At 38.5% G+C, this 25,685-nt stretch overlaps 1 protein-coding gene across 4 annotated transcripts in view; it reads right to left on the reverse strand.

Moving 5' to 3' along the window:
- SORCS1 (sortilin related VPS10 domain containing receptor 1) overlaps window positions 1-25,685 on the reverse strand; it is a 304,525-nt gene that overhangs the window by 113,306 nt on the left and 165,534 nt on the right. For all 4 annotated transcript variants that reach the window (XM_055793142.1, XM_055793134.1, XM_055793127.1 and 1 more), the window contains exon 4: window positions 8,285-8,443. In XM_055793142.1, coding sequence (XP_055649117.1) covers window positions 8,285-8,443 — 159 coding nt within the window. The remainder of the gene's footprint in view (window positions 1-8,284; window positions 8,444-25,685) is intronic.

Here is a 25,685-nt window from a genome sequence, read left to right on the forward strand (position 1 = left end):
AATTGTACTTACTACCACCACAGGTGCATTTGAAGAAATTCTAGTCTTCTACAAGGTTTCAGTCATTCTCATTGTTCACAAGGGCATTATTAAAGTGATATTCCACTGTGAAAGACCATATTTAGATATAAAACCTTCAGGAAAGCAAAGAGCAACAGGATACACACATGGATTTCTTCAGTTTGGTGATGTACTACAGTTTAAGTCTCTCTTGCATTTCTTTGGAGTCTGCAGAATAGGATGCAGCTAATGCACCAGGTAAGGACTTAAGATTGAACATGTTTACATAGGTAATATACAGTAGTCCTTTATGATCTTTCAGACCCTTACTTCATTGGATCTACCTGCTGGATGAAAAAATCATCACAGTAGGAAAGAAGTTTCCACAGCGGTGCTACAGACATCTCAAACCATGAAAAAGAAAGAGCAGGGACTTGGACACACACGTGTTGTCAACATGCATCCAGAGAAGCTTACTTGGGTATCAAATAAAGTACATTAAAGAAATTACTGCACAGGGCATTTCTTCTTCAGAGCAGTCAAAGGCTGGGAGGTATGCTGCTATTCCCTGAATCACATTATTCTTCATTTAGAAGAGCAATGGGGCAGGCTTTTCTCTTCCTACGTTGAATTTAATAGAACAGTATGTTTTGTATAAACAAAGAATGTGAACTCGTGCATGGTACTTGCTTCCTAGAACAGAGTGTAAGACTCATGACCCAGGCTACAAAAACGGGCTACAGGCCTGATACTCATTTAATTCCCTGATCTCTAATGTAATTGTAAGTTCCAGTATTAAGATGTTTAAATAACCTTGAAGCAATTAAGTTCATAGGACACTGCACAGACTTTGAACATTTTAAGTTGCAGCAATGCATTAATCATGCCACCCAGAAGCCATCAATAAGGTTATCCAATAATTGGTGTTTATTGAATGCTGATGGAAACACATCAGAGTGATAAAGCTTTCAGATACCTGCTTCACATCCCATTCAAACACCAGTGAGGTCTGCAGCTCTGTGGCTGCTTTTGCTAATGAACTGCACACTACTTTCATGTAGACTTGTTCTGCAATATGGTTGTAACACAGCCATTTCTTTTGTGTGTGTTCATCAGACCAAAGCATCCTGGAGATGACTCTCAGCTTTCTTCTTAACCTATCCCTCAATAACTCCTCACACATGCTCGCGTATAAGCCACATCAGCTGGTGTTCTGGTTTTGTGGCAGTTTGCAAGCAACTGTATTAGCATGACGTCTCCATTGCATTCAACTCATACACTGAAAAAGTGGCAAGTTTTTACCAGCAGATATTTAAAGAAATCTGCCTGGTATATATGTTTTAAAGCCAGAAGGAACCACTAGTATCGTCAGTCTGTTCTCCTCCTAACAGATGCTGCACAATCTTTACCACTAACTCAAGTAGTAGAGAGAATTATTCAGGCCAACAACTGATGATGGAAGTAGATTGTATCATTGGGAAAGACATCCAATCTCAAGTCCAAGGGATGATGAATTTACCACTCCTCTTAGTATGTTATCCTCAAGGTTAATTCACTTCTCTGTTAAAAAAATCCTCTCTCTGTAACAGGTAACAGGGTATCCTGCACTTGCTTTCTGTTGTATTGTGAATTTACTAGGCAGGTTCGTAACTGCTTAGATACCTGCATTAAATACATGTATTTTTGTTTAGAAAATTTTCCCATTCTGATATAACACACAACAGAAAAGGCTTATCACACCAGAATTTAAAGTGTCAGAATTGTCATGCACAGATGCATACCTTTAAAATTAAAAATAAATTATTATTAGCATTTACATTATCATTACATGTTTATCATGAAAACCTATGGCTTCAAGTGAATTTAGTGTAGACACAAAAGACACTTTGGAGAGTACAGTCAAAACAAATGACAGACAGAGGAAGGGAGAAGTGAGTCAACTACGGAAAAGTGAAGGGAGTTGCTCAACACCACAGAGATCAGTGGCAGACCTATTGATATGGATTACATTTCTTTATTCCTAATCCAGTGAACTATCCAACTCCAATGGAAAGGCAAAATGTAATTTTTTCATGGAAGCAGAGAAACTGGAGTTATATAGAGCACAGAAATTCCTGCAGATAAACAACACATCTACCCGTAACTGTAAGTATGCATCCAAAGATCCCAAAGCAGCAAAAGAAAATGTTTGTTGGTACAGAGGGCTGATGTTTATACAGATGGATAAGCAAGGATGTATTGATTTGCCTGAAGATGAGTGAGTCAGTGGTAAAGAGCACAGTGATTACTGCTCAAGTCTTTCCTTCTGTTTCACTGATCACACTCCTGGCCCAGAATTTTACCTTTTTCTCTGGACTGCCAGGCTGTTGCTGGGCTCTGCTAGTTGATGTTTAATTATTTTTTTTTTTAATAATTATTATTCGTTAGAGGAGGAAAGAATATTAGAGATTCCTCCCACTTATAATTCCATTCTTCATTTTAAATTGTTACCCCAGCACATTATGCTTTGTGAGGTATGTAAAAGACCAATGGGTACTCTAGGAAACCATATTTTATGACATACTTTGTACACTGGCTTATGGCCAATTAAAAAAAAATAAAAGATACAATCTGACACCACTATACTTCTTACTGAGACAATGCTGAGGAATTGACTGTATGAGAAGAAAGGAGGAAAACTCCCAATAAAATAGCCAGATGAATAGTTTTGATGTCCCTTCCTTATTTATTTTCGGTATGCTTGTTGACACCAAAAGCTTAGTAGTTTGCCTAGCAATAGCAAGGCGTATTTGCCAAGAGGTATGTGCAAGATGTGTTATCAGGTTGCCTGACAGGTGTCTGTGCTTAAAGTCTTCACACAAATGGTGTGCACAGCCCTAGCTACAAATGGGGATGTTTCTGTGCATGACTGATCACTTACTTGGAAACATAATCAAATGGAAAGTCTTAAAAATAGGGGTTAACATTCACAAGGCCTTTGTGTGGAAGGTGCTTTCCATTCCCGGAACAAGTGCTGGTAACCCAGAAAGGCTATCTAGGATCGTTAGGAAAGTGCAACATTGCAAAGGCTGGGACAACTTCTAATGTGGAAATTCCTTATTACTTTTCATCTTCAACAATACGCACCAAGGATAATCAAGTCTGCTGGAAAACTGGCTTGGTTGATTAGTGGTGCCCTAGATATTAACACAAATTATGTAGACCGTTGCAGGAGTAATGCCGTAGGGAAAGGGGGAGTTATTCAAGTAGGATAATGTTAGCTTTATGCAGACTAACTCCTTGGTTGTGTCTGTAGCCTGTCAAAGGAGATAGGCTTTTCTAGAGAATGATTCAAAGCGGTTAACTTACCACTCTAAAGAAGCTTTTTCCCTCTCCATCAATTTTAGACAGAATTAGCCTCCCTCAGTTAAACATCAGCCCAGGTGAATAGTGATCTAAATGTTCTCATCAGTGTGGGAAACTAAACACCCCAAAATTATGTCACTTGATGTTGACAGCAGGGTTTAAAAAAAAACCCAAACAACCTATGATGCAATTTCCGATAAAATAAATCTGGATATTATTCCCCCTTCTCTGGTCTATGTATGTAGTGACTGTTACCACTGAAATTGAGAGGGTGTAAACAGAAACAGACTAATTTACATCGAAAGGAGTATCTGGAGGTCTCTGGTCCGACCCTTTTCCAAGCAGAGCCACCCTCAAAGTTAGGTCCTAATGCAGTAAAATGAAAGGTTTTAGAATTATGAAGTGCATCCAAAACAGTCCATCACATCTTGAAGAGTGAATATTGGCAATTTCTATGGCAGATAGTTTACCATTAGACACAAGCACTAGACCAAACACACAGATAGATGGGGCTGAAGGTATTCTTGAGAGCTGGCCTGTTCTCTCATAGAAATATCCTGTGGCCATATGCATCCTTATCTATTCTAAGTGGATACTCTGTCATCCCTGATATAAGAACACCTTTCTCTTCTACTTGAATGCATGAGGAGTGGACCTCCTTTACTGTAGGAAAATGAAGAAGATTATATGGTTTCATGACAGTAGATAGATTGTCCCACAAGCAACAGAACCCTGATTTGCTAAACTTCAGCACTTCAACTACACAACCAAGTATCAGTCCCTAACTCATTGATCTCCAGTGTGACATGTGGTCAATAAAGGTAGACAAATGGAATCAGGTATTTGGGAAAGGCCAAAATGAAAAAGGTAAGGGGGAAAAAAAAAGGTTAAATGTAAACCTCTTCATTTACTAGTACTATGTTGACAGAGCTCCTCTAGTATGGGGCACCTTGCTCTTCATTTAAAATGAGAAAGGAGAAGCAACAACAATAACTCCATTTTAAACCTGCTTTCTCAGCCTCTGTTGCTGCCTTTTACTGCTTGACTGCCTTTGCACATTTATTCTCGAGCTGGGCAATTACAACCCTGCATTTTGCCCATCTGACTTGTGTTTCCCAATTTCACCTGTATTTCATCTCTCCAAAGAACTGTTATTCACGGCTGATTACTAACCATTCCTCTGTGTGTCTGACCCATCTGAATAGCAGAAGATGTCTCCACATGAAGTAGAGGCTCTTATATCCCACCCTCTGATTACACAGCAAATCACTTTTGAAGATTACATAATAATACATAAGCAATACTCCCATAAAATACGGCTCCTCATCCTAAAAGCAAGCTGATTAAACCCACGAGAGCTCACACATACAAGACCTCCAACAAGCTTTTGCCTCACCAGCAAGGCTTTACTGTGTCTGAAGTTTTCTCCCGATTTGTACCTTCTGTTACACAGAAAAGGAAGAAGCATGCAGTAGTTCTGCACTTAAGTGGTCAGAATCAGCCATGTAACAATTATACTTCCAGCCAGAACAATGAAAGCAATCACGAAGCAATTAGTGCAAGCGGCAGATGGTTTGCTGCTCTTTTTTTTGTCAAGACTGGCAAGAAAAAGTCATGACTGAGTACGGGACTGTTCTGTCAGCAGTGGTAATTCAAGTCTGCTGCCCAAGGCAGAGACACAGGGGAGAGATATGTGAACAAAAGCAACCCAGTCACTGAAGCTTAATGAGTTATTGCTCATCAGCTGAACCACAGTAATTAACCACATTCACCCACACACAACACCCAAGAAACTGGGACATAAAATGACTTCAGTTAACACACATTTCCCTACCACTGAGTAAATCCCTATTCAACCAAACAAAAAAAGATCTGTGGTACTTATCATAGTGATAGACTCAGTGGGCTGTGAAGAGATTGGGGGATGATGCTATGTGACCCATTTCCTGTTCATTACAGCTGAGCAAGGAGAGGCATGCAATAACTGTTAGCTTTGCCCTCATCAGTCCTGAATTGGACGGACAACTTCAGAGAACAAAAGCAGTCCAGACCCAATGTGATACCTGTCTCTCCAGCTCTTGCTCTTTTCACCACCTGATTGTCGTGGTCCCACTCGCTGCAATGACAAGATGCAAATGGATGGCAACAGTGCTGTGGCTTCCTAGAGGGATGTAAACATGTTTTCTAGTTGATTCCCACCTGACTGTCAACAGCAAAATTAAATGACTGAGACAATGCTAACTGCAACAATCCTAACTTCATGACTGAAAATGCCTCTTCAGTGGCATCAAAGTCTGTGATATCAAAATGTAAATTCCTTACCATGAAGATACATTTCCCTTGCTTCCTTGGGTAACTTTTCGTCAGTGTGCACACAGTGCCTGAATCCAAGGAGTAACGGGGTCTTTTTCCTTAAACACAGCCTTAGCATGAGATCGTAAAATCGCAACAGCAGTGTTGTTTGTTCCAAGCTACACCGCAGCTCCCATTGTAATTATCTAAATACAGGCAGGACCTCTTAATTATTCTGAGAAAATTCTGCCTTTGGATATACAAGCATGAAACCAATGGGAGTCATTTACACTTAGCCACAGGCCGAACTTGACCCTTAGTTTGAGTAACATTTAATTTAGTTCAAGCTGATTAATACTCTGCCTGTTGGTTACCCTCTACAACAGTTCTTTGCCAAAGTTTGTTGAATTCAGAAAACGTATCCTTTAGGCTCTCAAGTAGAAACCAAGCCTGTGACTCATACCAATACAGAATACTTTTAAAATTCTATTTTTGATTTAATTGGTGGAGATCTACAGACATTGTGCTACACGATTTTTCTCTCACAGCTATAGTACTGAATTACCAAAAGTTACCTAACTTGTTAATCAATGCTATAAAACAAAGAAATTTTACTGTACAGCCTGCAGCCTCTGACCCAAAACACCCCATACACACAACTACAACATCAAGCCCATCAATTCAGATTAAGGCACAAAAGGGTCTTATATTCTTATATCTGGATTGGTTTTCTATAGAAGAAGAGTGAGAGTTTCCTATGGAATACTGACAATATACTTGCTGGTAGACACCTGACATAAATTAGATGAGCATTAGCTGTATGGACTCTAATTCAGAATTATTTCCTGAGCAGGCTGAATACCACAACAGCTGAAATTCATATTCTACTATCCTACTTTTACTTGACAAATTTACCACCAAAAGTTTCATTAACCCTCATGTAATATATTTCCTGTTACTATCACAGTAACTATTGTTCCAATGGTCCTAAAAGAGAGCTGAGACCTGATTCTGTTGAGTTTCATATCAATCCAGAGAATTCAACAGCCACAAGGGCAAGGAAACATTCTGACTTTGTCTAATTACGTACTGCACACCCAGAAATAATTTAAACTGCACCTTCCTCTGAACAAATTATAGCCACAGTACACTCTACAAAATGCTGTGAGAGGGGTGAGTGAAAAACATTCATGGAAATGCCTTTACAGGAAGAATTAGCCAGGCAAGATCCATTTCTTATAGTTGGGAAGGATATTATGGTACAGTCCTAGAAGGATACTGGTTTTGAGTTTAAAGCACAGGACTGAACCTCTCTTCCAAAAATTCCAAGATCTTTTTGTGACTTTACCTACCTATTTAGCTTCCTTATGCCTTTATTTTCTTAGACTTACTGTAATAGTAACAACAAGCCTAGTTTAGGTTAAAGGAAAATTAGCTGTTTAATGTTTGTAAAATTAATTGAAGTACACAGAAAACATCATGGAATTCAAACTTTTATGTTGATATTTACATTAATGTATAATCCAAACTATTCAGCCAATAGTTTTATTATCGGTTAGATTCAGATTCTCATAGATTCATCACGTGTAAAACAAAGACAGACCACTACATTACTTTGTAGAAAGGCTTATATACTAGGTGTCAAGGTATTTCACTCTTTTACCCCATTAGGATCTCAGCAAATTGTTTTGGTATCTTTCCAGTTTTATTCAAAAACATCAAAACGTCAGGATGTGAAATCTGCCATTTCTCAGAGCAGTTTGCTGCAATGGCTAGTTACTTCACAGTTGAGTTTATCTGCCATTGACTGACTACTAGTCATCAATTCTTGTTAGAATCTCTTTTGCTAGGTCAGAACGCTTACTGATATGTTTTGTCTTCCACCATGGAGATATTTATGCAGAACAATATAGTTTCTCTTCCATCTGCTTTTTGGTAAACTAAACAGATTGAGCTCTATAAAGTCCTTCACTGGAAGATGACTGACTTGTGAATATTGATGTACCTGATTTTCAAAAAGTTCTAACAATGAGGTCCCCTACAATCAAGTCCCATTCTGTTGTCTCAACTTGGGCAGCAAAACATCAAGGCAAATTTCACAGCATATTTATTCAGCTGATGGATTACCCATACTGAAGGAACTAGAATTCAAAGGAAATTGATTCACCATTACTTTTCTCTTAGAAAATCAAAGGCTACTTGAAAATATGCCAACCAGATAGGAACGAGGAGTGTCTTGTACTGTTCTTGGAGTTGGTGCTAGGCTGGAGCAAGAGAATTGTTAAATAAGTGGACAAACCCCCTCATTAGAGGTTGTTATGCCAATTGTCAACGATCCTAACTGTCTTCTCTGCACATTGCCTTTCACATGATATTGCCAGGAGGACTGATGAATAAATTCAGGCTTCCAGGTCAATCCTAGAGGGCTAGGCTCCAAAAACATAGTAGGTGACAATGTCTCTTTATTTTGCCCTTTACATTGAGGCTTACTAAATGTTTCTTGCTTGGAAATACCAGTTTGGTATTTCCAAAGATTGTCCTGGTTATCACCCCAAAGAATTCACCTCTGCAGCAGTTATGTAGAGGGATGGGGAAACCCTAGGTTCTTCCTGAGCAAACAAAGAAAAATGCTACCAATGATTCTTACCTTCTGATCTTGGCTGTATGCTAAGATCCAATCTTCCTGCTTGGGGTGGAAGAGAAGACTGTGGATGTAGAAGTTCAGACGGTATTTTTGATAGGTGGCCCCTTCATCAGAACTGATTAATAAGCTGCTCTCAATTTCTGGATCAGTCAACAGCATAATCTATATGGAAAGCACAGATGAAAATACAGTGGTGAAAAGAAGTCAGATCGAAAAGTAGGCAAGCAGCTAGGAACGTCAGATAGGCTTATTAAATATGCCTATTTCAAAATGTTTCAATGTAGTGTCAAAACTAAGCATAGCCAATCTTTCAGGAAGGCAAATAGTATATTTCATCTACATATATAAACACATACTTACCACTAATTCAAACAGACCTAAACAAAGCTATACTTAGATTATCTGAAAAATCAAACCTGAAATTTGTAACACCAGAGTGCAAACTTACTAACTTACCAGACAGCCACAGCAGGCTGCTAGGGTCTTCATGAATGATCTATTGAAGTGGCAGACAAAAAGTTAAGTGTTAAGAAAGACAGGGAGAGAGTGGAGAAAGACACATAAAATTATCTCTAATGGTGAGGTTTGTTAGACCCTGGCAGAATTTTCAGAGATTATGACAGTTTCATTGCCTGACATGTTATAACCTGGCTGTCTGCAACAAGCAATCTTGCTTTGGCAGGAGAACACATCTGATAACATGCTGGGTTCTTTCCATCTCCAGTTTCTATGGTACTGTGAAATATAGATTTGGTAGTGTACCAAAAATAATCGCCATGTAGTAAAGTTGCTTTCTAGCTTTGTCCAAGACTGTTAGTTCAGGAACGACAGAAGATATACAGCTTGCAGTTGTAGTAGCTACTTCTCCCCATTAACTGTGGCATTAATTGGCCTGCATTGCTGATGAATCAGAGAGAATAATGAGATACTCCTCTTATGTGTCTTCACATGATAGAATACATGGGTTTGAGCAGCAGAAAGAGATCGTTCCAGTATTTCAGCAAGCAACAGAGTAATAGTCCTAAGGAATGGGAATGAGGCACCATGAATGACAAACATGAAAAGCTCTGTAGCATATTTGCCTGGCAAGGTATTAAAGCCTTGAATGATTATCTTTTTTTTATTATTTTTTTTTTATTATTTTTAAAGTACTGGTGCTGCTGTTGCTTTGCAAATTGCAAACACTGATGTGTTCTTAGATAAGCCTGAAATGAAATGATCAACATCTGGCATTTCTCAGAGCAAATTCTTGTTCGGCTTCGGGCACTGCAAAAATTACGCACTTCTATTCCTTCTCTTCCTTTCATTTAGGCAGGCAGAGTTGGATATAACTTAACTCACAACCTAGGAATTATAGTGTGCCATAAATCTTCATAGACATCAGATGCTGAAGATCTATTTGTATGTGAAGGTGTAAATACATATATAATCTACACAGGAAATGTCCTTCATTATTGGGTAACCGCCAGAGGATTTTAACTATCTGTAGAAATGCCCTGGCAGCATAATAATTTGGCCCATGACTTGGAAGTTTGGGGCTCTTCGAAATCCCTGAATTTTAATATCCTGGGTTATAACCAATTACGTTACAAGTGGTAACCTGTTATGTTACCACACTATATCTCTAATGTAAAATAGGGTAATGTTTCCGTTGTAGCATAAAGGTGCAGTCTCCTTTTGCATCTCTGATTTACTTTTGAAATCTTGTGATGAAAATATGTATTATTAGAATTAAACATTCTTATTTCCATTTAACACTTTCAAATACATCAAACATACCATCAACATGACTTCTAAACCGAAGATTGCATGATAGAAGCTACACAGAAATCATTAACAATATCAAAGTGTCAATATAGAGATCATCTATGATCCCTAAGTAGCCTATCCAGCTTCTGAAGCAAAAAATTAATTGTGGTGTTCATCAGTCGGTCCTTTTTCTTACCAGACTAATTCCTGGGACAATGTTCCTATGGTTAACATTTATTTATTCAGTACTATGATTCAGGCATTATGATTTTCCTATTTTTATGACTTCCTTCTTGAGTGGACTTTGCTTATGTTGGTATTTGAAAATATCACAGCACAGCATTAATTTGGGCTACAGCAACTAGAGCAGAAATAAGAACAAATCAATGGGCTTGATCTGAGCTCCCTGAAGTTAATAAGAGCCTTGTCATTGACTTTGGATTGTGCCTCTAAGGCAAGCTGTTAATCAAGATCCACTCTAGTCTCACATATTTCCTTCTACCTACACAAGGAACTCATCTGACCTCATCACTGTCACATCCAAGCACATCACTGCCTTAACACATTTTCTGTCAGGCCACTCCTCTGAAGTGTGAAAGTGTTCTTATCTCTATTTCTTAGAAAAGGAATTAAGAGACAAACTGTGGAGGCACTGAAGCACCTAATTCCCCATTCAATCAATAAAAGCTAAGTGCCTAAACAGACTTGCCAGCACTTCTGACTTTGGCTTTAATCTGCTAACTAGCACCCTGGGCTATTACTATTGTGTTTTCAGGTATCTCTGGTCTCCAGAAGCCTTAGCTGTTGCACTGTGACAACCAGCCATTCTGTACATATGAAGTGTTTCGTATGTTTTGCTATATATGTCAATAGCAATAGTGTCTTAGACGCAGCGGAGATGTGCAGAACTGCTGCAGATCTATGCGAGTGCATACGGAGAGTGGGAGACAGGGGAGGGAGGTGAGAGATGACTCTAGCCACTAGCCAGATTGTTACCTGTGAGACCAACCTTCAGTGCTTTCACCAGCAGTGTCTGCTCCACTGCTGTACCCTGTACTGCAAATCACTTTGGACAGATGCCATAAAACAAAACAAGTTAGAATTGACTTAGCAGACTTAGCAGTCACTACCCACATCACAGACAGCACCATGTTTCTTACAAGGTAAGAAAAGCAAATTTAATTACAACATATCTGCATGTAAATAATCAGTTCCAAGCCCAAAAGACAGCATTTATTGGATAAGTAGCAGAAACTGATACCTGTATGAAAAATCTGTCTAAACAAGAGGGAAACGCTGTGGAATCTACATGAACCTCTCAGATCAGACCAGGAGTGTGCTTCTGAAATGAATCCCCCAAATTCTGTGAGGAAACCTCTATAGCCAATCCTTACCTACAGGCTCATACCACAGTGAACTCGGAGCACAGGAACTGAATTCCCCTTCAAGGAAACTCAACCAGAGTATACATTTCAGGTGTGCACCTAATGTGCTGCAACCACTGCTGGATGATTAATTCACAGTATCAGGTTAACACTACTCTGAAGTCAGAACCTCTGCCTCCAGAATGCCCGTATTGCAGACAGATGCCATCTCAACATCAACCATTTCATTCCACAAACCCACTTCCACTGAGCTGCACTACATGCTAACGTTATTGCGGCCACATTAGCTTAGTTTTATCGCCTAAGTTGCCTGGAGCATGAATGAGAAAGGAGGAAAGTACAATTAATTTTAATGTTTTTGTTGTTGCAGCATATGAAATACAGAGTAAATACATTTTAGAATTTTCTTTGAAATAAATGAAGCCAATTTCTGCTTTGAAGTAGTCTATTACCCATTGACTTGATGCAGTTGCTTATACAGAAAATAAAAGCAGACAGAGACATGTTGAACAGGAAAAGCATGGAAAATAAAAGCAGCAACAGTAACAAAGTGAATCTAGGTTTAGAAGTCATAAAATTGAATATCTAAAAATATCTAAGATAAGAGATTAGAATGGAACTATGTTTATAATATCCAATTTCACTGTAGAAAGCATGTTGGATTTCCTTAAATGTAAGGTCCTCAAAGAAGAGATCGTGCTCTGTTTCTACAGTGCCTAATACAACATATTATTGCTTTCCCAGCTAACACTGGTTTCTGAACAAGTATATTCTGGACATCACTGAGGAATCAACATGACTTTTGCACATAAAAATCACAACTTAAATCTATCCAAATTCTTAGAGCCTGTAGGGAAGGAGAACTGAGCAGATGAAGTCTAATAGGATTTTTGAGGGGTTCCCTTGCCAAAGGATCTGATGTTGTCATGGGATAAATAACCTTTCCATAGATTAATTTATGATTAGAAGATCAGCATCAAATGTTACAAAAAATCTTACAGTTTCCACAATGGAAAGAAATGTTCATTTTGAATTTCCCTGATGCTTTGTGCTGTTCAATGTATTCATTAACGATTTGGAAAGAAGGAAGGACAGGTAGGTGACAAAGTTTGCTGATGGCAGTAAGATATGCAGAATGATGAAAACAAAAGCCAGCTATGAAGATCTGTAAAAGGATTTCACAATACTCAGTACTCAAGCAGTAAAAGGACAGGTGAAATTCAGTGATGATGTATGAAAGAAAAACATACAGATGAGGAAAAGCAACCTCAGTGTAATAGACAGAGCAACAGGCTCTGAGTAAGTAATTCCTTTCAGGAAAGGAGTTAGAGGGTTTTTTGTGAAAAGGTCTGTGAAAACAGAAGCTCAGTTTTCAGATCCTATCAAAAAACCTCATTACAGCAATAGGAATTACTAGGAAAGAATTAAACAGCATAACAAATAATGCTATTAGGCCACTGTAAAAGTTCCCACAATTTTAACACTGGCTGCTATTCTCATCCTCCATCTTGGGGAAAAAAAAAAGCTCTATAGTAGAAAACACGGTATAGCTATAAGGGTAATCAAAGAAAACTATGAAATATTTTTCATACAAGCAGCAAAACCCTAAACTATTCAACTTCCAAAAGACATAAATGAGAAGCAATTTGACCAAAGTCTACAAAACTATGAATGTCCTGGAAACGCTGAGATAACAATTATTCACTCTGTCATAATACAAAACTCATAAGCGTCAAATGAAATTATCAAGACAGAGATACAAAACACACATGAGGACATAACAATGGAAGAGCTATGGATGTAATCCATCTGGACTTCTCTAAGGCCTTTGACATGGTCCCCCATAACAACTTCTGTTTAAATCAGAAATACGGATTTGATGGATGGACTGGTTGGTGGATGAGGAACTGCTTGCATGGTCACATCCAGAGGGTAGTAGCCAACAGGTCAATGTCCAGATAGAGACTGGTGACAAGTGGTGTCTCTTAGGGGTCTGTATTGGGACCAGTACTGTCTAATATCTTCATCAATGACATATATTGGGATTGAGTGCACCTTCATCATGTTTGCAGACAGCATCAAGCTGAGTGGTGTGGTTGACATGCCTGAGGGATGGGATGCCATCCACAGGGACCTCAACAGGCTTGAGAGGTGGGTCAATGTGAATATCATGAGGTTCAACAAAGCCAAGTGCAAGGTCCTGTACATGGGCTGGGGCAACCGCTGGTATCAATACAGACTGGGGGATGAAGGGATTGAGAGAAGCCCTGAGGAGAAAGACTTGGGGGCACTGGTGGATGAAAAGCTGGACATGACCCAGTAATGTATGCTTGCAGCCCAGAAATCCAACTGTACCTTGGGCTGCATCAAAAGAAGTGTGACCAGCAGGTCAAGGGAAGGGATTCTCCCCCTCTACCCAGCTCCTGTGAGACCCCACCTGGAGTGCTGTGTTTAGTTCTGGAGTCCTCAGCACAGGAAAGGCATCGACCTGCTGAAGCAGGTTCAGAGGAGGGACACAAGAACAATAAGGATGGAACACCTCTCTTATGAGGAAAGGCTGAGAGAGTTGGAGTGGTTCAGCCTGGAGAAGGCTCCGGGAGCACCTTCTTGCAGCCTTCCAGTACTTAAAGGGGGTCTAGGAGAAAGATGGGGACAAGCTTTCTAGCAGGGCCTGTCGCGATAGGACAAGGGGTAATGGTTTTGCCCTAAAAGAGGGCGGATTTAGACTAGACAGGATGAGGAATTTTTTTAGAATGAGGTTGGTGAAACAGGTTGCCCAGGGAGGTGGTAGGTGCATCATCCCTGGAAACATTCAAGGTCAGATTGGATGGGTCTCTAAGCAATGTGATCTAGTTGAAGATGCCCCTGCTCATTGCAAGGGGAGGCTGGAGTAGATGACCTTTAAAGGTCCTTTCAAACTCAAGCCATTCTATGATTCTGTGATTTTTGGCCCAGTTAAACCATGAAACTCCTTGCTATAGTTTTCTGTAGATGTCAAAAAGTTTATATGAATAGGAAAAATTAATAGATAATGTTCCTGGAGGAAAAAAAAAGAAAATTAAAAACTCCTACCAATTCAATAATATCACTGTTGGCTGAGGAATCTAAACCACTGATTCTGAATTCTGGGAAAATATACAGGAAAATATCATTATATACTTCCCTGACCCAACACTTCCCTTTCAACAGAGAGTGCAATTAGTTAAGATGGCAGTCTGATTTAGCATGGCTGTCCTTACGTACGTCACTGGAGAGTGAATGAAAATAACTGGTAACCACATTATCTGCTCAGGCGGGCTGATCTAGCAACTTATGTGAAGAATTGGGCCCATCATTTTTATCGTGTCAGTTTTTTAACTACCTCTGATTCCACCATTACAGAATAAAGCTGTTAACGCAGGAGTAGAGAGGCATACATACCTGCCTCTTACTTCCAGCAAAGGCCCTTAGTAAAGGGAGACCAATCTCAGAGTACCTCTGGTCTGGTTTATTGTTGTCTTATGTTAAACCTAAATGAAGAATGAGGATAAGCCAAGATTCTACTTCTGTCCAGCAAAAGTAATTGCTCTCTCTTCAGATCAGCGCTCAGCAATGATCAGAATCTGCCTACTCACACCATGCACAGCAAGCACACGCTGCACTTCCTGATGCTTCAGACTGATTCAGTTTTTTCTCTGTAAAAAACGTCAATAAAGTCAACACAGGCTTTTGCAACGAAATTCAAGGCATCTATTAATCATCCACCCTCTGAAAAGGGAGAAACTTGATTTGCTTTTTCTAAAAGTGACAAATTAAAACCCTAATTTATAGATTTTAAACAATGCACACTTTTTTCACCCCTTTTTTAGTGCTAACTCCCCTGAGGCAAATTTCCCTTGACAATTGTGAGGATTTTTGCCATCCTCACAAAGAAACCCAGGAATGCTTTACAAAAGAATTCTGATTTTGCTTCTACAAATGGAAATGTGATCCTTATACAACTGCCCTAAGTGCTACATTCAGTGGCTTAGGCAAAACAAGTCCAGAACTGCTCTTTTATTTTAGCCCAGTATATCTCTGCTTGGACCATCTTTTCCCTAACATTTTATAGGAAAGAGCATAGTGTCAGTGAAATAGAATGGTATGAAAAAAAAATACAAATACATTTCATAGATTCACATGTTCTTTTATTCACTTCTGAGGTATCAACAGATCTGAGTTATATCACCTGACAAGAAATAGGGATGAAAGTGCAAATTGGGTTTAATCTACTGAAAGAACCTTCACCTTCCTCACCTATTACATGCTTCATGCATAGACTCAACACTGATGACACACATGGAACAAGTGACATTTCTCACAGGAAAACGTAAGAGTAAAGTAAGGCAAGAGAGGAAATCAGAAAGGAAAACTAGGAATGTCCTACTCTTAACAAAACCAGGGCATTCCCTAATTAAATTCCCTGAACAGTTGCATTTTTTTCCAGTTTCTCTGCATGCCAGTTGCATCACTTTAGAGGATTGTGGGGTTTGGGTTTTTTTACATGGTAACTGATTGCAAGAGCATCAGTGCTATGGAGTCCCAGCATAATGAAATGTAATTTCTGCCACTTTACATATCACTTCTGAATTTGGATTGCCATTTACAAGGCATGAAGATTGTGTGAAGAAAGAAGCTGATTCTCCAGATACAGTGATTCACACATGCATTTTAAAGCAACATGCCCTGCTTTTAACTAATCGAACTAGTTCATTGCTTAAGCTTTTTCAAGACTTAGAATAAGAAATAAAATTAAACACGCCAAAGAAAGGATCTGCTTTGTCTATGACATTGTGAAATAAATGCAAGACAATGGCAAAGCAAATTAGACTAACTCCTTTTACAGGACTGAGTTGCTGGAAGCAGTAAGTGGTTTCAAGAGCAAATAAATTAGAGACAAAATTAGCAAAAAGAAGTAACTCAAGCATTTATTTGGCTATTAACGGAGAAAGAGGAGACTGAAGCCTTTGTGAAGTTTAATAAGCTTTACTCATGGGCTAACACCAACTGCTGTAGAATTGTGCTCATGAGTAATGCCACCAAAATTTGGCTCAAGTCACCACTTTAAAATAAATTGGCTAATAGTATTAGCACCTAAATGAAACCATGAAATGAGCTAGAGCTGACAGTTTTGAAGCTGTCTCTAATGCCAACTAAAAAACAAGGTTAGTTGCTGAGCAATTTCATTAAGATACCATTAAAATAATACTCCAATAATTCAATCAAGGCACTATGAAGTGTTTTATTGCCAGAAGTTCTTGTTAACTCAGAAAGTGCAGTAATTCTGGGGAAAGAAAAGACTTCAGTGACAGAATTACACTTTCAACACTGAAGAAAAAGAAAAAATTGCCTTTGAATGATGACCTGGTTTGGAATGGTCTCAGAAAAAGTAGAAATGACCACTTTAATAGAAGGAAAAGTTCTGTGGACAGGTTATTTTGCAACTATAACTCAGTGACTTAAGAATAAAAAGGTTCTTACTCATACAAAGACACATAACCGAAACTCATTAAATCAGTCTCCACTTTGCTGATATGGAGAGTAACACACTCCATATCTCCCCCAAATAAAACTATACTCATGCTTACTAGACAGTGTAATGTAAATTCAGACTCAGTCCAGATCTGGATGGTGGAAACTCTAGCCTCATGTGCCCCAAGAACTCACAGAAGGTCCATAACTGCTAGGATGCTACCATCTTCCTCAAATCTTGTCTGTTTAAAGGTAAGAGAAATGATGTGGTAAAGGGTTCAGACAGTGAATTCATCTTGTTTGCACACATGAAAGATTTAGTACTCATTGAGCGATAAGACAGTCTCGTCAGGAGAATACTAGATGGCAAAGGACTATCTTTTAAGAGAGAAAAATTATCACCTGCCAGTATTTTTGAAAGCTAGGATTGTATGCTGTTCCTAACAGAATTGTTGAGAACTGCATTTGGCATCTTGATGAATGTGGTTTGAAATAAAAAGCTGGCTAGTGGCTGGAAAAATGAATCCATTTACCTGTTCTGTATTAGCAAAGAAGTTCATTACAGGCCAAAAGTGACTGCAAAAGAAAGCAGACAATGAAAGTTCTGGGTTTTACTACGTGTGGGAATCATCTGGCTTTCTTTTACCAGACAGCAAAAATTAATGTGTGTATCAACAGCAACATAAAAAAATAAAACAAACACTGTATAACTCCTCTTTATCAAAGCCTCAGCCAGGGAAATAAACAGTCACTTCCAAAAATCTGCTGATTGCCTCTTCAGTTATACAGAATAATAACATTATTTAGTGAAAGTGCAAAACAATCTCAAAAGGAAAAGAAGAAATTTTGGAAGAAAGTTTTTACCTTAGGAATATGTCTGCCTCCCTGTTTTACACTTAGCCAGAAAACAGCATGCATCTATATGTGGAAGTTATCACAAAATATACATGAGACATCAGTAGCTCTTCTGTACAAAGTTTTCTGTTGAAAGGCTTTGGAATACTAAAAGTATCAGAGATTTTACTAACTTTTACAGCATATGCTTGTAAGTGGCTAAAGCCGCTGAACCCCACCACGTACATATGCTAACCAGAAAAACACCCAATTAAACAAGAAAAGACATTTCATCTGTTTATAAAGAACATTCCTCTATGCATCAAATGGAAAACAGCTGTCTTAGCAAACGCATGTTTTAAAATTACATTTCCAGAAACTACAGCAGTCCTGTTACCCTATGCACTGAATAAGACCACTGATGGGCTACCTTGGCTGAACATGATGTTTTTGTTATGGGATTTAAGAAAAATATGGCCTTAAACACTTATAAGCTGTCCAATCCTCTGAGTTTTGTCTCTAGACCATTTTTGGTTGAGCATAATGTTTGGAGTTCCTATCCAGATGCTTTTTAATGGACTTCTTTTAGTAAGTCATAAAAAGCTTTTGACTAATAACTGTGAGCTTCAAAAAAACATATTTCTGATTGTTCCAGGTGAATAAAAGTTTACTGAAGCTTACTGTTCCCTCTTCCCATCTTGACTGAAATAATTAATATTTTGTAATAAATATATAAATAAAAATCTTTAATTTTCTCAATACCTAAATATCCAAGTTAAACAAAAACTTCTTTTTTTTCATGTTTAGGAACACTTCAGAATTACAACTACTGTTATGATCTTCAGTGATAGTCACAAGCTTAATAGCTGGCATTTCAGTGTTTCTTTTTTCAAGCATGGTACACAACAGCAGCTTTTCATTATTATGTGACTGTTGTCTGAATGCCAGTGAGTAAGTACTAGTAACCTTCTCTATCTTGAACAAAGCAAACCCAAATTAGTTTTAGTGTATTAACTGTATTAATGAACAATTGCTATTATTGTTGCTCAGCTTTCTCTGACTAATCCCAGTTCAATGTGGTTTCTCCACATTATCAGAATTTTCATACCACCAAAGTCTGAAGTGTAGGGCTGGGTCAATGCAATATAGACTCTTCTAAAACAAACATGAGGCTGAGACATCTGTGCAGATGTGATTCAGTTGTTCTCTCTGCTAATCCTACTTAATATGAATGGAAATATAAAGGAATTCCAGAGGTGCAGGGGAGAAGAGTTTTCCTAAGACAAAACAGCATACAATAACCACTCTCCTTACTTGGAACTTCAGAAAACATCTGAAGCACCGGGTGGGATGGGACTGATCCTGTTTCTACCAACATCCAAAAGAGGGCAGTGCACCCCCACACAGCCCAGCTTGCTCCTAGCAGCTCATCTGCCTGGGGACATTCATCAAGTGGACAGGCTGCTACCTACAGCCTTTTCTCTCTGCGGCTGAGCTTTGGCAGAAGCCCCATTCTCAAAGGTGCCTCACCTTGGCCCAGACTTGAAAAGATTCAGCTACTTCTTTTTCCATTAAAGGTGAAGAAGTTGCCACATCTTCAGGTTTTCTCTGCTCTGCTGAGTCACTGCTTGTGGGCTCGACTGTGAGCAGAGAGAAACATCGACCTTCACCTTCCCCAGAGTAAGCTGCAATCCCAGCAGCTAGGGTGAATTCTTAAAGTATATGCCTTTGCTTTGAGGCAATAACTTTTAACTAAAGGAGGAAAAAAGATGAGATGGGGGAGAAAGAGGTCCCTGAAGATTATCATCACTTTCAAAATCTAATCTTATAAAGTGCAGCTTCCATTTCTGTTACTCAAGAATTAAATGAAAATAAAGATTCTACATTTTGTCCTTACTTGAATTAATGCACCTAGTGTCATAATGAGGACTGTAAAAAAAGAAACAAACACATTTGCATCATCCTTATGCAAAAATAGAAATGTAATACTAAAACCAATAAAGAAAAACTTTACTATAATTTCATAGACAACTGCAGGATGTTTCAGAGCTATATTTGCTTTATCTAGAATTATAAAGTGATTTATAATTTATATTATTTAATTTAGGTAGGTAAAGACCTCTGGAGGTCTTTTACTGCAAACTCCTGCTTCATAGTGAGCCAGCTTCAAAGGTACAGATAGATCCTCAGAACCTTGTTCTGTCAATATTTAAATACCTTCAAGGATGAACATTCCATAAACTCTTTGGACCTATCCAATCTGAACCTGTTTAGTTTCCATTCAGCGCTAACCTTAATTTTAAATATCTAAGGTTATAATGTCAGTTTTATAACAAACAGGAACACATTCAGTTTTACATTCCTTTTAAATTAAAGATCCATCTTAACTTAGCAAGACCTTTGGAAGCTGGAAGTGCTGTATAAGCCCAAAGCACCAAGGTTAGTTTCACCTGCCATGATCCTGTAACAGTGCTGAAAATAGAATTCGTCAGGCTCAGCTTCTAATCACGCGCATAAACATTAGCTCTGGAGCAATCAGTTCTGGGGGAAGGAAAAGATTAAGCTTCTTGGGTTTTCAAATCTCCCTCAAATCAAATTCCAGATTCTTATCTCTTCGTTCCACAGTCTGTTTGGTCTGATTTAGTAGCCTGACATGGAATCAAATTTTCCTATTCCTGTTTCATTATTATTACACACTGCTTTCTCTTCTTCTGCATACATTTGACATAAAAAGCTTTATCACTGAAAAGAGCTTAAAAATCTATTCCTTAAAACTTAAGTAACATACAGTAGAAACTTCCATTCTGAAATAAAATCTAATTATTTACAATGATTGTATATGATTATTATATTTTGAGAAGAAATAAACTTGGGAAAGCTACAGTACTATAGGCACTTTATTTTGGACAGCGCAATCTAGTTTCAATTATTAATCATCTGTTATTTTGCAACAGATGTTCTGCATTGTACTGAATGGGGAAAAAAATAAGTGGAGACATTCTTACAGACTTACGTGCTTCGAAGTAAAAAGAAACCTCAGCTTTGTAGAAATCTGGAATGAGTTGTGTTCATACATATTGCCTGTACTTAGTTCTGTTGCTCAGTTAAGCATTCCTTTCATTAAAGAATCTCATGAGATTAATTAGTTAATTTTCACACCAACTTTGTGGTAGAGAAGGAAAGTGCACTTATCAAGCGGGAAAATTACTTGGACAAACTCCACTAATCAATCAGTGGCACAAAAAGAAAGAAGCCACTTGCACTGTAAGCGTATTACAAACAATAGCTATCTTCCATCCCCAAATATTGGGTCCTAAGGCTCGTTAATCCTAATCAAAGCAAGAGAAGAGTTGGCCTAAAAGTATGGTAACCTAATAAAAACTACAAAAGGGACATGGAAAAGAGGAATGCTAAGAGACCAGTTAGTGATAAATTCACAGTCCACATGATCTTTCCTCTTTCTTGTGATATCTCCTAAAATGTACTTGAACTTCAAGTGCTTTGAACTTAATCCCAAAAGACATCAAAACCAGCCTACAAGCATGGGTGACATACACCCTGAGATGTAAAGTTTATAGTACACGTGCTTGCTGCTTATAGACAGCGTGGTGCACCCCATTATTGAGGTATAAGCAGGGATAGCCTGGAGCAGGAAAAATCTTTAATACAGTGTGAAGATGGATGATTAGATGGCTGCTCAATACCTTTCAACCCCTGGCTACAGGAAATCAGGAATTTACCTGGCCTGAGAGATTTACTATTTCAAGAGGTTTTAGTCTGTTTAATTTTATTGGGCCTCATGTACACTCAAATCTTTGCAAGACTTTTTTATCAAACCTTCAAGAGAGACTATTCCAAAGTAAATAAAGCTCATCATAAAGGAAGCTTGTCATGATACTCATCTTTCACATCCCCGCTTTCCATATGATGCCTAGGATTCCATTTCCCCTAGTTACGCCTCTTTTATATCCCCCTACAGTAAGGTTTCTTGGAAGAGATGTTCACAGGTGTTTCACTGTCTTCAGTCAGTCTCTATCCCAAGACATATATACATGCTTTATAAAGAATGCTGTATTAAGAATGATTATGCCACTACAAGAAAGACTCAGACTCACCTAGACACAACCATTATGGTAAGAAGATGCATGAAAACAAGAGGTGCAAGCAGAGGAACAGTAATACCAGACTGCCTACCAGAATGAGGATAAATTGACAGATAGGAAAACTGCACACTTTTCAGCCCTTAAAACAGAGGAATAATAAATTATCTCCTGCTTTCTCTCAGCCTTCCACGAATTAGAACAACTGGGAGGGGTAGGAGGGAGGAACATTACATTCTAATACTGCCGTGTGAGGCAACAAGACCCATGTCTCACCTCAAACTTTCTGGCACAGAGATCTTTTGCACAACCAGTGTTACATCAGTGCATGCAATAATAGCTAAAGCTCATGGAATTATAGAATGGTTTGAGTTGTAAGGGACCTTTAAAGATCATCTAGTTCAACTGCCCTACCATGGGCAGGGACATCTTTCACTAGATTAGGTTGCTCAAAGACCTGTTTCAGATCTATCTGGCCTTCACCCTGCCTCTGCCACATGCAACTCCATTACAGTGTGAAATTGATTTCCTTGCGTCAGGGACATTTCAGAAAAATGAGAGAAGAGATGGTAATGGTGACAAGTTGCAGCCATGAATTTAAAAAAAAAAAAATGTTAACATAGTAAGCAATTTTAAATAGCAATGTTGATGGGCTGCTGATGGTCTCTGCTGTATCGCAGTTAAGCCAAGCTTGGACAGATGGTCAGTTCACTAAATACTTCGTTTCACAGCCAACCGTTTCAAGCCATGCCACTTGCCTCTGGCTAGCCCTGGCACCTGGGTGGCACTGTGCTCTTTAATATTTCAGAGGCCCTTACTCTTGCCTGTTTAGTATCATAACCAAAGTGAAGAAACAAGGGGAAGGAAACATCACAAAGCTACATGCACCTCAGACTGTGGGCAGAGGAGCCCTGCTGGTTCCAAGGACATTATTAACTGTACCTGCACACCTCCATCTCTCTGCACAAGATTGTTATCCCTCTGTTCCTTACAAAAGCTCTTGTCTTAAAATCTACCAGCTGAAACTGTTCAATAAATATGGCTGATTTTATCCAAAGCACTATAACCAGTGTATCAGTTCTCAGGTGGGAGCTGGTGCCTCCAGCAAGAAGAGTCCTTATGAACCACTGGAGCTAGTAACAGCTTTGAATAGTAGCTGTTTGAACCAGGTAGGGTTGGGAAGAAACTACTGTTTTTCCTTAATGTGTTTAGCCCTAACTGGCTAAATTCTTGGGACTGACTTCATTGTAGCTGGTGACATTATACCTGTCTGACACAAGTATCAGATCCTTTAGTATCTGCTGCTTTCATGTTCTGAAAGTAAGAAGGTATAACCTTAACAGAAAGTATAACAAGATAAAACTTTGGCGTATTTGGTTGTTCCCCAATATATATGTTCTGGGTGGTATAAAGGGAGCAGGGGGGGAGAAATAAAAGTACAGGTTTTCATTATAGTTATAAATATTTTGAAAAAAAGTAATTCACATATCAGACTTCTCTTTTTCCCTGAAATTATAGGGAACTTATGTGAAGGAAAATGAAAATTTACATACAGTAAAAAAAAGCAGTAAGTTTACTAAATTGTCTGCAGAAATAAATGGTATTTTCAGATAGTGGGAGATTTTTTTTTCAATTTTGCTCATATATTTTATAAAAACTCAGACAGTATTTTCAAATGTTGCCTGAAAAACAAGAAACTGTCTACAAAAAGTCATTAATAACAATCTCATTTCATTTAGGACTTTTATTTACCTTGTGGCTGTTCTTGGGGTGAGAAAAGGTTTCATTTGGTAATGTTTACATTGCTACTTAAAGCTTTTCTGTGGAACTTTGAGGTCTAGAAACTTTAACAAAAAATTAAAATCCAATTTAAAATTAATTCTACCAGCTGACAACTATAGAAAGACACTTATTGTAATACTCCTGACAAAATCATGAGAGCTGGCACCACAATTCCTGCGAATTACACCTCTTTTCTCTTGGGAGATGGCTATACAATCTAATAGTTCTTAGTGACATTTTCTGCCTAGATTTAAATGGAATTTCTTTCAAGTAATTATCCATCTTTCAACACACTTCTATTCAACAGATTATCATAATAGCTGAGCATATATTTGCTGGATCACTCTAAACTTTGGCATGGTACTGGTTCTGCTACTTATTGATTTTTAGGTGTGGAGATGGAAAAGATGAGCGCAGGGACAGGAATTCAGCATGAATGAAGTCTCCTGCTTGAGGGTGTGAATCAGTATAATTTTCCTACCCTAACACGGTCATCAAAACAAGGTGGGGAGGAAAATCAGGAAGAAACTTTGTGGTGAGTTCTCTGGCAGTGATGAGAGTAAGCAATGAAATCCCCTGCAATTTAAAAAATAGGTTCACTACACCAGACCAAACATATCAAGCAGCATGTTGAGTCTGTCCTCCTGTGCAACTGAAGTGAATTTCAAAAGGCTGTTAGAGAAAAACCAAAGATTCTACAAATAAAATCGGAGACACGTGGGAAAGGTAAGCTTAGACTTTGGGCTGTGAATGAGGACAGCAGAGGTTCTTTCTGTGTTAACTACAGTAAAGAAGACAAGCATGCATTTAGAGGAGAAAACAACAAAGACAGCACAGAGTCTCCCAACTTTGCCTGTTTATTTTCCAGTTCTCGCCAATCAGTATAAAGGCTCTTCAGATTCATGGCATAGTTCTGTTCTGCTACCTACCTGCTTCCAAGCTTTGGGTCATCTTTATCAAGGATATGTGCTCATACAGCTGCAAATTCTTCCTTACTCACATAAGCAAGTGCTCCTTTCCCAAATATATGACATGATACTTCTATACCTTTGAATCCCAAAGCAGTCTTTATGCATTGGCTTTGCTGAAGCTCCATGCTTTGCTTCATTTTGGATTGTTCTATGGCAATTCCAAAATGTTCTTTAAAATTTCTCCTTAGTTTAGTTTCAATTTTTCCCTCTGACTGAGAATAAAGCACAGCTTCACAAACTATGTCTACAGCTAGTTCTTTTTATGCATATTTATCTGATTTGCTTCTCTCCAAAGCATTTTTTGTATTAATGCATTAATTTCATAATCACTTCAAATTATGTTCCAAGTTGCATGAACAATTGGGGAATTAGCATCTGCTTGCAAGTTGTTAGCTTGGCTTTTTATTTCTGTTGCTGCAGTTGATGAACTCAAATTATCCTTACTGAATGTGCCTAAAAAGAATTCCACCTCCAACAATAAATAATTCTCTTTACTTTCTGGATTGGTTTTTGTTAAGGGAATTCAGTGTAGTCCGTTAAGCAATAACACAAAACTTTTTTTTTTCATTACCAGTTTTGGTGTAATGGTTGAATTGCTATGTAGAGTCACTCTGCAACACTCTTACACGGTCTTTCACATATGCATCTAGGTAGCTACTCCGTTAAATTTTTCAATTTGTTATTACCCTCTGGTTACCATAATGATGGGTCTCGAATGGAACTATCGTGTCACAGACCACCTGTGATATCAAAGCAACTTCAATGTAAGCATTAAGATCACATTAAGCAAGGGCACCACTGCTCAACCGACAAGGACAAAGTGTAGCTGTTTTTCAGAGATGACTTCCTGAGCCTATTCAGACATATGTACCTGAAAGCTGTTCTGGGTCATATCAAGATGTTGCAAGAGCATGGAGGGATAAAATATTCATGAGGAAATGATGCCCCGTGCCTCATTTCCCCCCTTGCACATACCATACAACATCCAAGATGGATGACAGTGTAGAAAATAAGATGCTTTTATACTAATACTACATTCCAGAGTTGCTGATGCTTCTCCTCCTTGACCCTCTTGTCTTTCCCTTTTTTTTCC

This window comes from Falco peregrinus, chromosome 1 (assembly GCF_023634155.1).
Source record: "Falco peregrinus isolate bFalPer1 chromosome 1, bFalPer1.pri, whole genome shotgun sequence".
NCBI classification, from domain to species: domain Eukaryota; kingdom Metazoa; phylum Chordata; class Aves; order Falconiformes; family Falconidae; genus Falco; species Falco peregrinus.